The sequence below is a fragment of the Pipra filicauda genome, unplaced genomic scaffold (genome assembly GCF_003945595.2).
Source record: "Pipra filicauda isolate LSUMZ 115617 unplaced genomic scaffold, ASM394559v2 scaffold6_size6359152_pilon, whole genome shotgun sequence".
NCBI lineage: Eukaryota > Metazoa > Chordata > Aves > Passeriformes > Pipridae > Pipra > Pipra filicauda.
Genome location: NW_024104865.1, coordinates 311024 through 333703, shown reverse-complemented (window position 1 = coordinate 333703; position 22680 = coordinate 311024). Strand labels below are relative to the sequence as shown.

The 22680-nt window shown below is 38.7% G+C and overlaps 1 protein-coding gene across 1 annotated transcript in view; it reads right to left on the bottom strand.

Moving 5' to 3' along the window:
• Positions 1-12223: 12223 nt before the first annotated feature.
• Positions 12224-22680, bottom strand: part of GPHN (gephyrin) — a 76420-nt gene continuing 65963 nt past the window's right edge. Inside the window, exons 15-19 of the mRNA XM_039388964.1 lie at positions 20870-20943; positions 18114-18178; positions 16749-16852; positions 15476-15572; positions 12224-13228 (exon numbers count right to left, since the gene is read on the bottom strand). Coding sequence (XP_039244898.1) covers positions 13095-13228; positions 15476-15572; positions 16749-16852; positions 18114-18178; positions 20870-20943 — 474 coding nt within the window. The 3' untranslated portion in view covers positions 12224-13094. The remainder of the gene's footprint in view (positions 13229-15475; positions 15573-16748; positions 16853-18113; positions 18179-20869; positions 20944-22680) is intronic.

Sequence of the window (22680 nt, the reverse complement as noted above, 5' to 3'; positions counted from 1 at the left end):
TCCTTTATTTGTGAAGAAATAAAAACCTATGAGATAATTCAGACATCTGTGATAAAATAGGGGAAGAAGCAACAAAAAGAACCAACAAAAAGGTTGATACTGCCAAAGGAAAATGTTTAGGTGGTAAATCCTATTGAAATAAGACATTTGTGGTTTTTAGATTCTCCCCACGTGTGATCATCTTTCCTGAAGGGCAGCATAGTAGTGGTAATTATGTTAAAGACAAGACCTTCTGATCTGATAATGCTGCACTGTATAGCTTGAGTTTTATATATTTATCAACCTAAACTTTATATATTTATCAACCAAAACTGTGATAATACAGTATATTGTTCACATAGTCTATAAACCTGAAATGCAATAAATCTTTCTCTTGAAAGCAAACTAGATGTACAGTTAGACAGCTGTAAGATATTGTAAAACATACATAAACAACATAATTATTTTCCTTCTTGTTCTCTTTTTCTAAGTTTTCACTGACATAATCTTGCATGCTATGCTTTATTTAACAGTCTTATTTGGCATAGGTTTTTAGTTTGTGCATCTCTGTGTGACAACCCGCCCTTAAGGGTCGTCACACCCCTCTTATATTTTAACAACTGACACAAGAAGATTTGTTGCTAATCTCTGCTGTACCTTTAACAACATGAATGTCTGAATCATGAAAGGCAGAATCACTTTCAAAATTATTCTTCTTAAAACCCTTGTTCGAATATTCACCTAGTTTTCAAACTTCCTTTCAGCAGATTATAAATAATATCTGGGGCAGTTAACTGCCAGCCAGCATGTCTGTTGTTCCTCAGCATTTGAATTGTTGCTTAAAATCTGTTTTATTTGGATCTATAACTGTGTAAGTTTTATTGGAAATATTCTGAAACTGAGACCAACTTTTTTCCTTTGAGACACATGCTCAGAAAAATCCTTCTTGTGTCATTTCCTCTTGTGCATAAAGCTGGAGTGTCACGGCACAGACGAAATTCAGGTATGTCATCCAGATTCTCTGTAGGAGTCCATGCTGACCCCTACATAATGTTTTCCTTATAAGATGCCAACAGGTTTCCATTAACACCTCTTGAGCCACGGAGGCATAGCTGCTTGATTTGTGAGAGTGAATTATGGAAGATAGCACCAAAATATGTTTGTGATATGTTGCCATAAGCAAAGCTGGTATACTTAATGGCCTTTAAGAAAGCAATAGCAGCTACACAATCATGTTTAAGAAAGAAAGAAGTTGTTTTGATAGTAGCAGAATAATAGTTTCCACATAGCTATGTGAAGCTATATGGATGGTCTTCATTATCCTTGGATAAATCTGTAAGCTGCAGTGCCAATTCTTTACCATTCTCATGAGCCTGAATCTTGATAGAAAGTTGCAAAAACTGATTTGGATTATATTGCACGAATACAGCTCTATTTCGCAGTATTTCCTGAAAAGTGTAGTCAAACACATTATGCTTGGTAGCTCTCCTGCTTTCAGGACCTTTAATGGCTGTCATTCTCCCAGCAGTAATTTTTCTTTCACAGGAGCTGATAGGCTATTGGCTCAGTGAGCCAACACTGCATACCAGTCTACTGAATCAGCTCAGTATAAGACTGTTTTGGTGTGTAAGCCAGCAAGCATCCATGCTGAGTTATTTTTCTTTGCTCCAGGCACAGCAATTAAGAGGTATTTTTTACTGCACTTGCAATGCAGGCAATTCATCCTTCCCACTGTTGTAGTCTGGGAAACACAATAATCTGAAGTTCTTTGTTCTTTGCAGTATTGCCTGAGAGCATTTTAGATGGGATTCCAGTAAACTGAGGCTGAATAGTAGTTCCATTTGCATGGCGCAGCAGTCCTTTGTCACACCCTGTCTCTTCAAGCTCTGTCAACATCACCACATATTAAGGTACTATGCCCGTAAGAGTGACAATGTTTGGCAGCACAGTATATTCTCAGACTAATCCTGATTTCTGCAGGCAAAGGATGATTTCTACTTGGCCAGTCAGACAAGAGAAACAGTGCTCAAGAGTAGTTATTCTAGTCTTGCTTTGCCACATCAGTGACTTCTGAACAAATGTCCTGAGCTTCGTGGGCACCTTTGTCTCATTTACCGCAGCATGAAGTAAATCTTTGCGAAAGTATTTTGTTAGTTCTTCAGTCCTGGCTCATCAGCTTATCTTCTGTTGTGACAAGTGCTTGTAATTGGGACAAATGCATTTACTTAGCAGCAATTCAGCTCTGAGAATTCAAAAGAGTATATCTCAATAATGTTTCCCATCTGAAAACCACTCTTCTCAAAATGTGCCTGGGTATCTGATCCCTGTATTTTGACGAATTTAAGCATTTTCCTTAGGACGAGGTTATTTCTGATGGCCTTAGTGTTTGCATCTAGACAGGTTGTTTGAATGCAAACTAAATGTATCATTGTAGGTAGTGGGCAATGCTTCTCCAGAGGTGGTGTTTAGCTTATGAGGGAGGTATTCCTAATTAAATATTTAATTTATTGCATTCCATTTTATTAGTTAGTATATATAGCATATCTTGATACATTATTCAGTTATTATCTCTGTGTTAGCAAAATTATTGTTCTGATTAATACAAACCGCTTTACTCTATCTAAGAATATTCAAAATCTGTATCATCAATTTACCAGTGTTGTACAATTTTCATTTCACCTTCACTTCTAGTGTGTAAGTTTAGTGTGAATTCACTGATGGTATGCATCTGCACCCAGTCTGTGTGTAGATGATAGTGAAAATACAGTTACAGATCTGTATTTTTGCAATATTTTAAACTTGTTCTTGTATTGCACAGCAGCACTTCATAAGTCATGTGTCATTCAAGTACTTACTGCCCCTGGAGCAGAAAATATGCTGTACAACCATTTTGTCAGGGACTGCCTGAAAGTTTCTTCCTTGTCAGTAAGTACTGCTTTGCTCTTTTGATAAACAGAGTCTAGATTTTTTTTTCCCCCATGGGATATAATGTTGGAATTTCCAGGTATGTTGAATAGTATTTCATTCTTGTTCACAGTAAGTGTGCTATCAGCATCACACTGAGCATTGGAGAACAGGGATTGACAGCACAGAGGCCAGTGATCACACAGTTGGGTTGGTTATGGATAGAAATTGATTTCCCTTTTCGATTAACCTGAACAACAAAAGAAAGCCCTATCAGTGCTGACATTTGCCATATGATCTATCAGAGAATATGTTACCGATACATTTCATGGCTAGGTGGACTAGAGCTTGTGTACTGTGTTGGTGAGGAGAGAGGGGAATGTGGAATAAGGAGACAGGAATATGTATAAATGAAAAGAAGGGAAAGAAGTTGAAAAAGAATAAAGGAGGACTGGATATCACTTGTTCTTGTGTAATCAAAATCATTGGATATCTGATTACTGTGGTCAGAAACCTCTTAAGTATCATTACCATACCTTTCTCTTAGTGTAAAGGTGATAGGAGAGACAGTTCTGATGATTTACTGTCTTTGTCAGCGTTACTGTGATGTTAGTGGGACCTGGTTATGAACCAGAATCCTGCTAGGTGCTGTACTAAAACAGACCAGAGAAAGATCCCAGGTAATTTACGTGTAAGAAATGAAATTACAGAGAGAGAAAAACAAAAAATACAAGAAGGTAAGAATAAGCTGATAAGTATAATTGAATCATATGTTATGTACCATTTTCAGGATTTGGTTTTGACAACCATCAGGGAAAAAATGTGATCTAGGGAAGGAATTTGAGGGAGGACAGTGCAGTAAATTTGTGGATGTCTATTAGAATCTCCTCCAAAATGTGAGAGACAGCATGTAAAAAAGGAACAAAGGCTATTTTTAAATTTTATTCTAATGTAAATGAGTCAGTGATGGAGTTATTTTCTTGGGTTGATTGGTTAAAGCAACTATCTCCTTTGTAGTAAATGAGGTCTGATAAATAAAGCAGGGATAAATCATACAGTACCCTGAAAATGGAGACTCATAGCTCATCAACATTCTGCATGTGTACCAACAATGCAAGATTTAATTAATCAAGCCAAGACCAAAGGATGTTGCAATTATCACTAAGTAAGGTAATGAAACCCTATGAAAAACACTGTTGAGATTCTTCATGTAAATAGAATTCATATATTTTAGACACACTGTGAATGTGGAATAGCAGGAGTGTAGACTGTTGCCAGAGTCCTGCAGGGTTCTTTGGCCAGTGCTTAAGGTGACAGGCAGGGTTGTGATAGTCCCTGCAATGATATTAGAAATTGCAAGTGGTGGGAGATTGCCCGGGAAAGACTGGCTTTGATTTTGACTGGGTTGAATTGATGTTGATGGCTAAAAACCTTAATGAGGTAGCACAGAACCATAAATTTTTCTGTCCTAGCTGAAAAAATTTTCAGTCCTAGCTGCTGCTACAGGAGAGTAGGGACAAGGGAGAGTGAAAACATAATTCTTTGTCCTTCTCTAATTTGCAGCACTGCTGCTGCTGCTGGGTTTCTGAACTATTGCCTTTAAAGTGTGAACAGAATAAGTCTATACAGAGAAGGGAAATATGTCCATACATGTGTAGTAAACAGAGAACAATACTAGTGAGAGAACAAAACGGAGAACAGTAATAGCGAGAATAAATGAATGAGTAATCCCTGTTGAGCTGAGGGAGAAAAAGAAAAAGGGTAATATTCTCCTTGGCTAAGAAGTCTCTGAAGATCACCCATAATGGGCATCTGACTTGAACTGATGTTCTTAAAATCAAACTTGCTATTCATTTTGCCTATCCACAAAACAAAAATAAATTTACAAGTTAAAGGCAATAAAAATAAAAAAGCTTATATGTTAAAAAAACCAAACATCCCCTTTCCAATGATTATTAAAAGAAACAAGCATAATGCTTCCTCTTAGGCTTTATTATACTATGAAACAGCAGAACCTCTCCCCACAAAACACACATTTTTAAGAACATGCAATCTCAAGAGCAAAAGAGAACTTTGTAAGGCTTTCTAACAGCTCTCAACTCCTCTTTTACTATTTATTTAAAGAAAAAGGGCCTGTGAATCTACAGACATACTTTGCACATGCTATTCTATACTTCAGTATATTCTTTTTGTTTATAAGTATTCTTATATAGTTTTGACAGTTAAGGCAATGTATTTTTTTACAATAGTATAGTGACATACTTTGCAAATAACAGTACAAACACTTGGACTGTTCTCAATGCTTGATGGTGACTTCTGTCTTTGCACCTTTTGGATCACATATGTTTTTGCCAGGCATCAAGAAGAGGGCAGGACTTAAGCAACTCTCTGAAGCTGGAATTCTCTGGCACCTAATCAAGCTGACTTTAACACAAAAGCTGGAGAACAAGTAACAAAATTAATTCCCTCACTGGGGGAAACAAAACCATTCAAAGCTAATAATTAATTACATTTCGTAAATCTTTATTAAGCAGTTAATTTCTATTAACCTAAGTGATGGAATGCCAAAGAGAATAGAAATAACTCACCGCTAGTCTTTTTAAAAGAACGGGTGTAGTAGATCTCTGCTTCCCAATCATACCTTGTTTCACTGAGGTCCACCCATTTGTTATGCAGGGGGTAAGATGAGAGGACACAAGTGCGCTAGTACTTCCTGCAGGGACCACTGGAGTTCTCCCAGGATACAAACTCAAAATTGGCATCATCATCAGGCACCGTCTTGATGATATGGTTTCCCTGGTTGGGTTTATATAAGTGATGATATGAAGAGAAGTGGTGCTTGAGTGCACATACACGAGGCAGCCAGTTTTATCAGGCGGGGTGGTTTGGGAGAACTCAGACCAGTCACTGCTGACGTTGTAATGCATCACCCACTTTGTGTTCTCACAATTCCATTTCTTGGTTGTATCAGGGCGTAGTGGTAACAGGTAGCTTGTATTCATCTGCCACATGAGGATGTTAAGGGCACGATAACATCAGAGGTTTTTACACAGGTATTCTCCAGGTGTTGCAGGTTGCCAGAGAACAGCAAGATTTGGTCTGCTCCACAAGGGATGATGAGTTACAAGCCAAGGATGGCCTCAGCAGAGTCATTGCTTTGAACAGTCAAGGCACAGTCCTCCAGTACTGCAGAATTCCAAGGGAATGGGCTAAGGATGGTGGTAACAGGATCTGCTGGCAGGCGCAGACAAGACAAGATGCAGAATCAGATCTGGAGTCTATACTGAGACTCTGCTTCAGGAGTCCAGTTAGGAGTAGCAGGAGGCAGGACTGAAGACAGAACTGTTATATTTATCCAAGGAAGTCCGAACAGGACTCAGGGCTGACAATAGATACAACTATAGCCTCTCTCCAGCAAGGACTAGGTACCAAGCTGGGGCCAAAGTGTAGCTCCCAGCCCCGTAGTAGAGGGTATGGGGTAGAGATCCCAGGTGAGGCTGGTCAGAGCAATTAAGGCCTATTGGGGCACTCAGGGCCCTGGCCTGAGAGTTAACAAGCCAATTTAAAATGGAGCTTGTAGTTGTATGTCTTGCTCTGGATATACAGCACTCACACAAACACAGACAGCACCAATGGCATCATCCTGTTTTGCTTCTCTGACTGATCAGGGTGGAGAGTAATGGACATCCATTACGGGGAAATACAAGCATGTATACAATGTGTAGTCCATCAGCAGCCGAGCTCAAACAGTCTGTCCAGTATCTGGCCTCTGGTTACCAGTCTCCCCAGCTGCTGGCATCTGGATATATGAGCCCCTGAGACTGCAATCCCACTCTTGTTGCTGATACCGACCCGACACACACACACACAAGTGCACATGTGATGGGCTGACAGCTTCTGTGATGGGCCTGGGAAAAGCTGGGACACTGTGTTATTCAGGTTTGCCCACCCACCATCCCCTATGATCCTTTGTATGTCTGCTTTTTATCCAACCTCTTAACAGAGGATTGGTTTGGGGCTTTTTGGTGTGAGTTTTGTTTGTTTGTTTTTTGTTTTAATCTAACCCTCGTCACCACCTCTTAGAAAAAACCAGTTAATGGAGAAGACTGCAGCCTGACTCCTTAGCAACACATATTGCCAAGAGCATATTAAATCCTATTTTCTGCTCTGTTCTCTGGCTTTTCATAGCACACTGGGCAAATTGATTGGATTTGGCCATTAGGGAGTAAATTACAGAAAGTCAGTCATGGATGTACAGTGCCCACTAACTATCTTTTATTTAGATGGGCTCAAATACCATTGCACCTGCATCTGTACCTCTTCCCCCATGAAAGACTGGCAGATAAATAGCTCTTAGGCCATTTTTATTTTCATTATTCAATACTTTATTGATGAATAGCTACCTAGCTCTAAACCAGAAGTCCTGGCAGGCTGTGCTTGCAGAAAAGCAGAGTATACTACAGCTGATCTGCTGTAATCAGCAGTGGCTCCAGTAGACTCACCTATACGTTCCTGTGAGCTAAATCCTTTGAGTGCAGCACATGCCCCTAACCATGGAGCTCTGCAAGGCACATCCCAAAAGACTGACTGCCAGTCTTCACTATGAACAAGCCTGTTCCAGCAGCCTCACCCAAATGTAAGAAAGCTGTAGGAAAATATTAAGCCCAATTCTTTACTCTGCAGCATCTCCATGTATGTGTGAGGATGGTCATCTGGCAGTTCTCCAAAGCGATGCAACAGCATCCTAAAATGAGCACAGCTGAAGAAACTGTCAGCAGCTGTGAGCAGTCCAGCTGACAATTAATCACAAGAAAAGATCAGGCATAATAAGGTAAAGTATAAGTATTATAGCGTAGCTCTCAAGCCACCAAAACAGGTCTTTTCACACAATATAGAACAGATCCTCAGCTGAGGTAATCAATGAAGTCTCCATTACCAGATTGAACTAAAATCAACTAAATTACAGGAAAATACCTATTTACCAGGACCAAGAACTGCAGACATCATTCAAAATTGAGTGGAAGTGAATTAAAACAGCTAAGGAAATTCAACACAGATAAAAGTAAAATGACTCATGTGAGGAGAATATTTTATTAAACTGTAATTATAATTACTGGTCCTAGGTTGACTACTACCAATAAAACATGAGAATTTAATGTTATCTGTATTTTAAGATACATAAAAACACATTGATCACAGGCACTGAAGAACAAAAATTATTAGGAAGTAGAGGACAAACAGAAGTCATCATTATGTGGTTACACGAGATAGTTGCCTTTTAATATGTATGCAGTTCTGATCTTGTTTCAGACAGAATATAGTAAACCTGAAGAGGGTGCGAAGAGGAGCAACAGGAATGGTTGATATGGTGTAAGTGGTTTAGGGGTTACAGAGATAGTGCTGGGTTGATGATTGAACTTAGTGATTTTAAAGGTCTCTTCCAACCTTGATGATTCTATGATTCTATGACAGAGATCATCCAATCTACAGACCCCTGGATATGGACTGTGACCACAATAGGCAGACTACATAGATTAGGACTTTTAATTCAGATGATAGCCATCTATAAAACTGTGGATGGCAAAGTGAGGGTGACTTCTCTTTATCTACTCTAACACAAAAGCTGAGAGGCATCAAACAGAACTAGGAGGTGGCAGATTCAGAATAAAGCAGAGGAGATGCTGCTTCACACTGTGAAAATGTGGGATTTCTTGCCACAAACACTGTGGTAGTATTTGAAAGATGGATAGTTATCTACTTGCCATGCATTTATACTTCTCTTGAGAGAAGTACTGTCAACTATTGGCCACTTTTTTGCACAGGGCTAATTTAAAAAAAAACACTAAAAAAATAAATTAAAAAAACCAACCAACCAAAAACAGACACAAAACCAAAAAACGCCCCCCCCCAAAAAAAAAAAAAAAAAAAAGAAAAAAATATCAAAAAGTGCACAGGGACGTTTCTGGCATTATGTTGTTTCCTTCTCCGTAATTTCTTAAGTAGTCCCCTTCTCCTGTTAGTTCCAGCCATTGCCAGTGTAGAAACATGTGTGTGCAAACATCTGTGTTGGCTTCCCCTTGGCCAAGTGTCTGGTCTGCACAACATTGCAAAATCGGGTCCCCCTTAGTGGTCCATCCAGCACCATGTTTCAAAATGATGAAGTCACTGATTACAGTTAGGAAATGCTCCTGTCAGATACGTAATATTGTGTTGTTTTTTAAAAGCTTTTCATCCTTGATGTGCTGTTATTTGTTCTGTTGATCTTTCCAGTTTTTGTTTGGCAATGGCATCCTTTCAGACCATCTTGGACCACAGTAAAACGTGTGAGAATGATAGGTACCAACAAAAACCAATTTGCATTCTTCCTTGTCAGTCTGGTGGGACAGATTTTCCTGTGCTAGTGGCTGGTAATATATATGTGTTGCAATATCAGTTTTTTTTTTTTTTAAGGGAAGCAAATGCATCTGGTAGATTTTGCACATATATCTGTCTATCTATATACACACTTACCTTCCATTTTCTCTTATACTTTTCTTGAAATTATTTTTGAATCACTGGTTATCAAGATCACACCAGTAGATTTGCTTTCTTTGGTATGCTCAGATTATCTGTGTAGTTACTAGTGTACGGTAAGGTTTCAGTTTTGCTTGTGAATTAACTCTGCAAAAATTAAGTAGTTGCCTGTATTTTTAAACCTAAATTGGGTCCATGGAAATGCAGGTCTTGCATAGGGACAGAGCAGTCTGGATGTTGCTGAACAGTGCTGGGATGGAGCAAGTCATCCGAGCCAGACCAGTCTAACAACCAGAGAGCTACTGAGCCTCTGTGCATCCTCCTTTTGAAGGATTTATATTGCAAGGGCTTTATCAGCTTGTGTACAATATGGCACAAATGCACAGAGCAAGTCTTAATCTAATGCTGAATGAGTCACTAAGCCCTTTCAGAAAACGTACAACTAGCAGCAGCTCACGAGGGTGTAACATTTGCAAAATGTGCAGGCTTTTTCTCCCCACAAATTACCCAAGATTTGTCTGCGTTTCAATGCTGAGTTTAAATCTGGCACGGTGACTCATCTTTCTGAGTGGAGGCTGGGATAGATTTAATAGAAAACAACAGTCAAGTTTGAAAAAAACCAACAATCAAACACACGGAAAAAAAAAAAATCCATAAAAGAAAACACAGAAGGAACAGCAGTGTGAATTTTTTCAGTCTGAGTAAATATAGAAGTCCAGCTGCTGACAGTATCATGCTGAAAGGGTGCAAATGCTGTGCTTTGTCTTTTGAGACTGGCTATCACTAGGAAGGCGAAGGGGTTACAGTTAACAGAGATCACATTCTTCATCTTGAGGCTAAGGCACTTCATTGCGATTTATGGACCAAATACTGCTATGGGAAACTATACCTTGTTCTACAGATTGTTGCTGTAATGATCACCAGCTGCTACAACTGTTCTCCCCACTGCAAACCCTTTGTCTTCATAAATAGCTGTGACTTTGACCACCTTGTTGTCCTGCTCTCCTAGAAGTGTCTCTGTTTTCTTTGACTACATGCATAAATGCCCTTCCATGTCTAACCTACAGTCCTAGAGTTCAGCTTTTTCATGGGAAACACAAGCTGGCTTTAGCTTCAGGAAGGAAACTATCGTAGATATAATGTATTTAAGCAAGGAATTTCTTACCTTGAATTTGGGAAATGTGCAAAATAACCTCACAAAAAAAATATTAGGTTGGAAATATACTCCTGAATTTATTTGGGATGAAAGTCTATTAGAAATGTTTGTAAAGTGTCAGCAAAAATGACAGATGATTTTCATGGGTTTTTTTTCCCTTTATACATAGCATTGTGCCAACTGTTCTCAGCAATATTTGTAAATGTAAACCAAACCTAAGATTTTTCTGGCTAGGTTTCCTCATATCTTTCTTTTATCTTTATCTAGCATCTCCAATCGCATGAACAATCTTCCCTCAGGTTGTTGTTACTGGTGTCCTTATAATTTTCTGATTTTCATTACATATGCTGCCTATAATTTTTTTTTTTCATGGCTAGGCTTCATGAACGAAGATTAAGGAAGGCTCTGTCCACATTTGTTACAAGCACGCTGGTGGCTAATGAGGCCAATACGAGATAGACATATCCGATTGCAAAAGGCACAGCAGAAAGACTCCTTAGGTGGTGTATTCTGCAGGACACAATTCTTTCTGCGTTGTCTTTTCTCCTCGAGAGTGATCCTGCATGCTTTCTCAAAAGCATCAGCAGCGTTATAGATGGTGTGTCTCCAGGACTCCCGATTGGAGGCCAGAGTAGACCAGTTATGATGATCAATATGGCCCAGGCTGAGATATTGTTTCAGGGAGGCTGCCTATAATAACCCTTAACTATATAATAATATTAATCCTTTGAATTATAATAGGCAGTCTTCTGCATTATTTCTCAGAGAGGACTTAATTCTCCTCTCTCTTCCTCCTTCTGTGGTTTACAACATTGCTACAGTAAACACAGGCATACATGACTTTAATTTGATATCATCCTAATGCTACATAGAGTGATCACAAATGTGGACATGTAGTCCAGAACAAAGAAATATGATGAGCAAGTTGTCTTACTATTTTCCTGAACAATCAGTCCCTGGATTGCCTTCAAACACACCTGACTTCAACCTTTGCAATGGCCCATGCAGGGAGTATTCAGGCTGTTTCACTGCAAACAAAGAGTTTGGTTTTAAAACTAGCCTCAGGGATGCCCTGATGCAGTTATAATAGAACTACAGCTCTGGTCCACTTTGGCAGTCAGGATTTAAACCCAGTTTTCTGTGTTCTCCCTGACTAAGTCTTCAAAAAATACTATAGACAAATGTTCTGGCTTCATGAATGGAGCTGATGAGATAGCATTTTACCCATGAAGGCCACGAAGTAAGGTGTTGTAGGGCAGTGCTATGGTCTTAATCCCAGATGAAATGTGAAATTACCAAAATACATAATCTGGGAAGAGCTGAAAAGTCCATATCTCATGGGGGGAAAAAAGAAAAAGAACACTTTATCAAATTCCACACAGTGCAGCACAAGGGCTATTTGCAATTTAGATGGGAAAAAGAAAGTATTCTCCATCTTTGACTAGTCTGATTGTAAATCCCACCCACCAAACACTGCTTCTATTTTATTCCTTGGGAGGTGAGCGAGAGAGAGCTCACTCTGTAGTTTTAGTTCACCCATGATAATGTACATGAAGGAAGGCCCCAGATTGCACATACTATTTCTCTTCCTTCCTGTCCTCTTCCCCCACCCCAAATACCCTCTTAAATCACTACTTTTTTGTTTCAAACAAAAAGGCTGAAAAGGTGAAATTTTAAATAATGATTGAGGATTTTTTTATTCATTTAAGTTTCAATATCATTACAGAAAATGTTATGGTACAGAGTTGTTTAACATTAGTTTTATTTCTTTGCTCTTTTGATTTCCACATGAATGCTGGTAACACTAATATCTGTACAAGATCAGTCTTTGATTTTTTTTAGTTTTTAGTTCTGTACATTTTTAAATGTATTGGTTAAAAAGGCTGTCAGCACTTAAGGAAGCAATTTTTTTGTTTGTTGAAATAAAAGGTATCCAGTTACTGCCCAAGAGTACTGAGCTGGGTGGCTGCTGGGACAAGAGAGATCCCTGAAAGCACAGCGAGGTGAGAAAACCTCGGGGCTTCATTGGGTTCCCAGTGCAGCCACTCTGCTTTTGGCACTGTGCACATCAACACGAGATACAAGATAAAGAACAAGCAGAAGCTCTCTGTGAAGCGGTTATGAAGCATACTAATAAGGGAAATCCAAGTGTTGTCTACGCTAGTATAAATAAGCAGACAGCCTTGTTTTAAGAGCATAAGTAGTTGTATCTTAAAGATGAGAAAAAACACAAGTTCTGCAGGCACCTACTGCTGTCTACTAAAAGCTACCGCTATTAGAACTAGCATTGAACACACAAAGCAATTGCAAGGAAAGGAAAAAGTTGCTTTGATATAATCAGAATAAATTTCTTTGTTAAGATTTGTTTTAAAGTTTTTTTTAAAAGGTATTTATTTAAATTCCATTTGAAATATATTTCAAGATGTTGACTATACTGATCAACTTTTATCCAAATCAGAAAAACTAGCTGTGCCGTTGCATATTACAGGATACAGTCAATGATATGTGGACATGCATCAAAGCTTCGCTCTTGCTGGTGACATCATAGCCTTCCAATGACCATGACATCCACCACCTCCCCCTTGTGAAGCTCCACATACTGCTCTGTCTTTGGAGGTAGCATCAACAGTCCATTGGCACTGCGCATACTCATCAGACGACTGCTCATCTGATTCCCTACAGGAGACAGAGAACAATTTCAGTTAAGTCTTCAGTTAGTTCCAAATGCTGCAACACATCACACAACAAACAAAAGCTGTTATTACGAAGACATTTATGTGGCTAACTTATTCATAGAGCTGAGATCTTCCTGTTCCAAGGTGAATGGAAACAGAGAGCTCTGTGGAGAATTAGTCAGCTTCTCATCGGACTAGCTCTCAAAATCATCACTCCCTTTACTGATTGCTTTCCTATCCAGCCTTCCACATTATCTGTACATGTATCTTGTCCTAGTAAATTGCTTTTCTGTTCGAATTTCTAATCTTATTAAAATTAGTTTTCTACTTGTATACCTAAATCCAGTTGTACAAACATTAAAATCATCACAGTCTAGAATATTTTTAATATATTGTTATAGAATAAGTTTGATTAACTTTATTCTCTCTGATTAGAATCATCTAGATTGGAAAATACCTCCAAGATCATTGAGTCCAACCTTTAACTGAACGCCACCATTTCAACTAAACCACAGCACTAAGTGCCATGTCCAGTCGTTTCTTGAATACCTCCAGGGATGGTGACTCCACTTCCCTGGGCAGTCCATTCCAAGGCTTAACCACCCTTTCAGTGAAGAAATTCTTCCTGATGTCCAACCTGAACCTCCCCTGGTGCAGCTTGAGGCCATTTCCTCTTATCCTGATGCTAGTTGCCTGGGAGAAGAGACCGATTCCCATCTTGCTACAATCTCCTTTCAGTTGTAGCGAGCGATAAGGTCTCCCTTTAGCCTCCTTTTCTCCAGGCTAAACAACTCCAAAGCTGCTTCTCATAGGACTTGTGATCCAGATCCTTCACCAGCTCCATTGCCCTTCTCTGGACATGCTCCAGCACCTCAATGTCTTTCTCATAGTGAGGGGCCCAGAACTGAACACAGGACTCCAGGTGTGGCCTCACCAGTGCTGATACAGGGGGACAATCACTGCCCTGGTCCTGCTGGCCAAACTATTGCTGATACAAACCAGGATGCCATTGGCCTTCTTGGCCACCTGGGCACACTGCTGGCTCACGTTCAGCCAGCTGTTGACTGGCACCCCCAGGTCCTTTTCTGCTGGGCTGCAGAATACTCCTGTTTAGCATCAGTAGCTTAGCACTAGTAGCTAAAATAATTTTCAATAAAATCAATGCTGCTAGCACAGAACTAGCTGAATCTGGCAGATACGAGCAGAATGAAGAAGGTAAGGATCAAGGAATCAATTCCATGAGAATTAGGTAACTTCAGAAAAAGGCCAAGCCAGCAACAAAGAAAACCAATAAGAAATCAAGAGGCCACTGACCAGAATTAAGTGATTGGATTTTGGGATCAAGTGCTGGATGGTACAAGTATAACTGGAGGGTGCAATCTGGTGTAGGAGTCCCTCTCCAGAGACACCCAGCTCAAGCTGTACCCTGAGAACCACCTCAAAAGAACACTGGGCTTCACAACACATCCTGAATATGAACGGTATCATATTGGTTGTACTGACAAAAACAAAAATGCAATAAAAAGTAATTCCCTTTAGTTTCTTAGTTTTCAGACTTCCAGATTGACAGAGAAATTATTCCATATTGTCTGTTTGTATAGGGAAAGAACCGATGCACAACTAAACAGAGGTAAACCAAACACAGCATTGTAGATCTAAGTAATAACTTGACTTATAGCTGGAAATGTGTTGGAGGCTGTGTGATGGAATCAATGGTAAGAGCTTTATCTGCATAAACAGTCAGGAACTAATATTTTCCCTGTGGAGACATATATAGAGCTTTGTATGAAACAATTTGGATGTACCAAAAAGACAATTAGTTGTTTAAGGACCTGAATCTCTTGTGAAACTCAGTCAGCCTTCTAGCAGTACATAGCTAACAAAGTATTTACCTCAACTGCAGCTGAGTATCCTGAAGTATCACTAGGTGGCAAACGACTAATAAGGCCTTGGTTTACTTTAGGAGAACATATACAATCTCTGCTATCTCTTCTACTTTTCCAGTTCAGCTAGAATCACATTTCTGTTATTTATATTATATAAGTTTTAATGGTTAGGTTTGCAAGTCATATCATGACTGAATTTTGTACTAATATACACGTATGGGTGCACAAGTATGCCAGTAAAACAGTCTGCATAACTAAGGTTATATGAAAAAATGCGCCCAGGTTTGGTTGTTTTGAGACATATAGGTAGGAAGGCAAGGACCTCTGTGAGTGTCTGTCAGTCTGTGTGACAGGGCACTAACCTGTACTCTGTGCCCAAGGTAGTGGTTCTTGGTGATGCCAAGTCAGTATACACCGATGATATTCTGGGCGGGGGTCCAATTTTACATCACATGATAACTGCAGAAGAAAAAAAGAAAGGATGAACATGTCATGCATTCACATTGCAGTGTCTAATATAGTGGAACAATCTGTTCAGTTGTTTTTCCTTAAAAAAAACTTGCATTTTGAGGTCAGATGGTATCTAGTGCAAAATTAGAAGATATACAAGGCACAGACTGCAGTATTTAAGGAAAATACAACTGTGATATTATAATATCAAAGTTTGTGATGGAGTATACATGCATTAAGTGGAATATTCCAAAACTGTTCCTTTACTGAAAGTTTACAGATAGTTTTTCTCCTGAAAAAAGCATTTTCTGATCTCTGGATTACATTATCTGGATTAAAGATAACAATGTTAGTTGCATTCAAAATCCTGCTAGCTCTGACAAAAGGGAAATGGCCAATCTTTGAAATGAAAAGACATACAGGAAATGGCTCACAATGGAATTTAATGGAACACATTGGAAAATGAATGCAAAAGTGAAGGTCACTACAAGTTGCTCTCTGTTTTAGAATATTTTAGCTGTGAGGTAAAGAAAAATCTGGATGCTGGAGGAAGCGCAAAAGAGAGACATGGGATAAGCAGTACGAGAAAAGCGCATAGCCAAGAACACTAGGAAAACTCCAAAACGTGACGTGTTCCTTTGTGTATTATTTGAATCAAAAATAGAAGAAAAATGCATTATAATAACATGCCTTGCATCTAGATTAAATAGAATTACCGTATTCATGATGTATTAGAAGAGTGAATAGTTTAAGGGATTTACATTGCTTAGGGTGGGGGTCATGCGGGTTACTTATACAGATAACAGAAAGGCTTTAAAGTTTATATTTTCTATCATTAATGCAGAACTATCCACCTCTAGGTATTCACAGATTACTCTGCATTTTTTTACCACAAGTTACAACAAACACTTTTTTTAAACAAAAAGTATCCTTCCCACTTGACTGTCAAACATCTGCCTCTGCATCTGTATATCTCGCTCCATTAGATGGCCATCTAACTCTCAGAAGTTATGGGACTGATTATTACAATTAACAGAGATTGAGAATGTATCTTTGTGTGAACTTCCTTCAACTGCCAGAACTAGTCTAGGGCTCAGATTACCCAAACACAGCAGTCTTTCAAAGCCCAAAGAGCTGTGCTTCAACATCTTGAGAGAATTTTTAAATAGAGGACAAGCTTCTTACCCTGGCTTTGATGATGGTGGGCCGAGGATCCAGGATACCCTGCATTTTCCTCAGTGCAGGAACAACAAAGAGATTGCAGGTGACAACAGCTGACACAGGGTTGCCTGTAGAACAAAGAACAGTTGGTGGTGACTCCCTCTTGATTTACTCTGTGAATTGCTGAAAGTGATGTTTTTATAGCAATTTCACTCTAAAGAACTCTACAGGGCTTTTCACACTATGTACAGGAAATGTTTCATTCAGGACTGCAGTGGCATGTGGCAAGTAGAGCTGTTGAAAGCTACACTCTGGATGATGGTGTGCTGAAATCCTGCTCTGACCAGAATTGCCCCATATTACTCAGGCCCCACCATTTGCCTCTGTTCTTCCATGGCCTTTGTCCTATGCCTGGATTTGTCTGGGGCTGGGGCAGGGTTTATTGTGCATAGGTATTGGTTCTATTTCACAGAGTCTTGATGCATGACTAATGGTTCCCAGACACATGAAAAAATTTCAATTTCCTAACAGAGTGGAAAAATGGTATAAATACAAATTCTGAGGAGAATTCTACTGATTTATATGTTTTCTGTTGACTCACAACAGAGGTTTATGACCATCTGTCAAACACCACTGTCTTACACATCTGGACCTCCCTAGATGACAGTTTAAAAGTAAATACTATGATTAAACAGAGGCTCCATTGATCTCTCCCTTGTAAAAAAATGTACTACAGCAACTAAAGCAAGAGAGGGTAAAACCACTAGAGATACATCTGAAAACCACCAGCTTATCAAGAACATGACTGTGTATTTCTGTGTCAAAATTTGTGGAAAACCAGAGAGATACGAATAAAATAAATTCCTCCTGATCTAGGAAGGCAGGGATCCTTAAGTAAATGTTTACTCTGAATAGATGCTTTCCCAGGGCAGGCATTGGCTAGTGGTGCAGCTGTGCTGCCCTCTTTTGGTTCCACAGTAGGAGCATGATAAACAAAAATATTCTGTAACATGTTCCTTGGCACTCCCTCATTTTTGTCTCCATTTTCAGTACATCAGAATGGATGCAATGACTTACACACACACAGAGGATATTTACTGCAAAGGTGAAGGAAGCTAGAGGAGAAAAACGCCCTTATAAAAAAACCCAAGGAAATTGTTGGATGGAAGAAATAAGACCTGTACACCAGCAAATTCTGAGGACAGGAATAAAAGAGAACTCCTTAGTACATTCCTGTAAGTCCATTTCTTCTGGAAATGTCTGAGAAAATCTTACAAGTACCTTCCTTAGGGATGCCAACACCAGGCACAGGTACTGTGTGATGTCACTATTCTGTTTCATGTCTGTCATCTCTGCACAGCAACAAAAGTAATCCAGAAAACATCTTACCTGGGAGCGCAAAGATTATTTTTCTTACGCCATCAATATCCAGAGTTGCAAAAGTTGTTGGCAAGCTATGGAAAAGGAAAGTTATTTAATATCTGCATTAGACTTTGACTTAACATTATTATATAATTTAAAGCATTTGGAAAAGAAAACAAAACAGAATATCTCTTTCTCAGCAGTTCACTAGCACCTTATGCTTATTCCACACTGGAGGTATAATCCTCTCTTTGTAGTGACAGAACAATTAGTTTTTCTTGGTATTCAGCTATGAAGTTTTAAGTAGATGAGTTTGCTTCTGGAGAGGAAACATCTAAAAGGAGATGAACTAGTAATCGAAAACCTAATTGCATTGTCTTCATGCTAGAAGCCAATCAATAAAGAAGTAATACTGAAATTATGCAATTACAGAGCTGTGTTTGTTTTTCATACAAGGGTCTCCAAATTTTTATAACATTAGTGACTCCAATTCTCTTACTCCAGTCTCTACAGCAGTAGTGACAATAGAACAGTATTTCTGACAGCAAATGCTAGCTAGTCTGCAGATGAACAAATTCAGATCCACAGCCAGAACTGCAGCCAGGTAAGACCCAGGTCTATCAGTGAAGAGCTTTGTTTGCCTTTCAGAGCTGCTCCCGAGTCATCTTTAGCATGTCGTTATGAAGGCTATTACAGTTATACAAATAGAAGAGTAATGTTGGCTCAAGAATGTGGCTGGTAAAGAAAAGGGACTCATCATGAAAATAGAATTCTACACACCTGTGTTAATAAAATCATTTTAAACATTAGAAATGATACCTTACAGGAGCAATAATTAGGCTGGGTTCCTTGGCTTCATCTTGAGCCGACCACTTTCACCTGGTCAGCAGATAATAGTCGATGACCAGAAGCAACTTTGGAGATTTGCCACACTTTGGTCATTACCAACTAGTTTTGCATGTGCTAAGACTGATCAATATCCTATTTTACCAGGGGAAGTTAATGTTTGATGTTTCTTTTTCAAAATGTTTCTAACACGATGGGAACCAGATCGGTGGTCTGGTATCAGACCGCCAACTCTTATAACCAGTGCACAAACCAAGGTACAAAAAATCTAATCGCTAATTCATATTTACTAGAAACTCTGAATTCTCATATGAGATTTCAACACCATCATTGGTAAAGTCTTCCAGTACTTTCTTCTAGCAGTGCTGCTAGGCAAGACATAACTTTACATGAGCTCAGCAACTTTCAGATCAAGTGGATGGATGGTAAATCCCAGGCCCTACTCCACATTCATGTAGCACATCAAAATATAGGCATACAACAAATTCTGACTTTGCTCTTGGAACTTACTTAAGGGATTTTTTCCCAACTCACAACTCATATCTAAGGTCTTTTATGACACAGTTAATAAAACCCAAGACACAGTATTTGCTATTGCACTACCTACAATGAAAATGAGAGTGCTTAGATTAAGAACTGATGATGAAATGTTTTGGTAGCAGTAAAAAATATCTTTCTTGTGGCATAAAATGAAAATGAATATTTGGGGGAAAAAAGATTTCTTGAAGGTTTTTTAGCTAGTTATTAAAAGTTTATTGCTACAAGGCTACAGAGGGTTCACTAGAAGAAAGAATTATGCTCGCTTTCAGATAAGCCAGAACTAGAATTTAGTATTTTGAATTCTCTAAATTGAGTTATCCATTCCTGTCAGCAGCAGAGGCTGGAGTGCAGATCTCAGTTCAGGGACTTCGCTACACCAATTGTAGGAGTATGACAGAAGCAGTGAGCAATTTCCATGCCTGGGCTACATCCACCATGGGAAGAAACACTTCCAGCTCACTCATTCCTGTTATGGAAGGGAGATGGTGGCAGCAGCAGCACAAGCACCAAGCCCACATGCAGTTCTTTACTGGATTGTATGCAAAGGCACTAAAAGTATTTATCTGTTTTCATAGCAAACACTCACTTTCAGTTCTGCTCCCTGGCAACAGTTATGGACTAGAGGGAATCATTTCTCAAAGCTGTGCTTGGTCTTGCATTGCTGGACCATGCCAACCTAGCTTGCAAACAAACTGCACTCCAAAGCGAGTGAGGTAGAGCTGCAGACATCTTTTCACTACTGCACTGTGAAAGGAAACTATTTTCAATATATGTAGTTTTCATTTCCTCTATAAAGCAGACTCATTAATGAGCATTACTACGGCAAAGGAAAGCAATGCTGAAACAGTTTCCTGAGGTGAACTAAACACATAAAGGATTGTGCTCACTTTAAAATTACTATGCTCAATATGCCAATTAGACAAAGCTTTGTAAATTAGCTGTCATTCCACCTCTCTCAAGGAATTGCTTGTTTGTAGGAAGATAATTTACACAAATTTTGAAGCGAAATAAGATACTCTTTAAGTAAACTAGCAGTTTAATGTCCTTATATTTCCTGGCTATCTCATAACAACGTCAGTGTGAGTTCTGTGATCACACTGAAGACTGTGGCAATGTTTATACCATGCTGGTATACCACTAATCCCCAAACCTGACTTGCAACAGTTATCAGAGAAGTATCTCTTACTGATAAAAAGTAATTTCTTTGTTCCAGTTAATTTCACCCGTAAAGATGATAACTAATCTGAATAGCACTGATTTTGCTTATTTTTCCATATATATCTATTCTGTGGTTTTTTTAGTATATCTGGAAAACTGAAATCTACTGAAGCACTTCATTAGGATATTTGGCCCAATATAGCCTCCATTTAGGCTGCCTAAACAAAAAGATTTCTTACCCTGGTTTCATAAAAACTCTGCCAAAGTGAATCTGTGCGTGAAGATCAATATCCAGTACCTGTTTAAGATAGTCCTGTTTAAATTAAAAAAAAAAATCAATTAAGTAACATCAAAGTGGCTTTACATCATCTAAGCATTCGAAGCAATTAATTAATATCAAGTGAAGATGAAAGACTTTCCATATCCTCAAAGGGCTACAGTTGAGTGGGGAATTTCCACTATTTGAAAGCAAGTGTTTTCAAAAAGAAGAGGTAAAGTATAGACTCATTTTAGGTGCCAAACCAGACTCCACAAGGACACAGTAACGTATTTACTTAAAAGTCACCTGCAACATCAGAATCTTAGAGGACCCCACAAATACCTAAAACATTTTCTAAGTCAAAGATGGAAAAAAACCTTTATGGTTCAAAATTAAGACTTAAAATCATCAAGTTATTTAACTTTTGCCATGGAACCTATTTAGCAGTAGATTCAGAGATGTCCTAGTACTTTTGAAATCAGTACTTTACTGTACTGTAGAAATCATAGTTTTCCAGGATACTGTAATTATTGTAATTTTCTGGGGACATGGTATAATTCACGGTGGTTGTATTTAACATTCCTTAGAAAGGAAAAGCTGTGGGTGACTTGTATGTGAGTTAAGTTAAATGATTTTGCATAAACACAATTGATCCAGTTATTAAAACAAAGTGAATTACTTGTTTACTCTTTATTGAGAATTGCTGTGCTTAAAGATGTAGTACCCTATCTGTTGTGTTTAGTGAGGTTAAAGATGCAGACTGTAACAGTCATCTGTTTTCCCACCTCTTTTTTTTTCTTGATGTGTGTGTGTTTAAATACTTGGAAAGCAGCATTTCATTTCAGCCAGGCATGAATTCTCAATTATTGATTGCATTAACCCCATTTTTATTTTCTATTTACTTTTTGGATGTTCACAGTTATTTGATTAGAAGTCAGCAGAAACAGAGTAGAAAGCTCAGTATCAGAGGGCAGACCATCAGTGAAATATAGAGCCTATTGACTTTATGCTGTTGTCTCAAATTCAGACTGGGGAGAAATCAGTCAGAAGGCATGAATGTCTGTAAGACCATTCAGCGGTCCAGTCACGTCCTAGTGTTCCTTTCTCTGCACTATGTCACTACATTCCCAGTTTAAAGATTAGCACTTGTCCTTGGCTATTTTTCTAAAAATACTGAAAACAACTGGAGTAATTGAAAGTGGTTGGCACTGGTTTAACTAATTACCCATTTTCATGATATATCCAACAATAACATTTCTACTAAAAAAAGTGACAAAACCTCATGTTTGCCATCTCCTAATGACCGTCTTTAGTATTTGTTAGTTATAAAAGGAGAGATGTTTCTTTTACCTGCCAAACTCACAGATTCAGCCTGGGACCAAAAAGGAATCTGAGTCTTCCTTCACATAAATCATGATTAATAAGTGTCCTGAAGGTTCATCTATGCCCCACTAGCATCTGTGTATCCCTATTTTCTTTGATGGTTTTGGCACAGGGATTACCAACAGGAATTCAATCAACAATTATGTTAATGATTCAAAAAGTAAATACATCAACTCACTAGGTCTCATATGTATTGCCTCTGTAGGACTATCAGGTGCAAAATGTGCTAAAACTATTTTTGTAACAGATAGAGCTTTGGCATATTCAGGAAACAGATGTGCTGAGTAAAAAAAAGCTTTTTATATACTCAGGTTGCTTTTCCAAGTACTTTTAAAGTATCTTAATTCAATCTACATTTTACCTACTCTAAGAACAAAAAGAAGTCTGTTGCCTGCATGTGCTATTAAC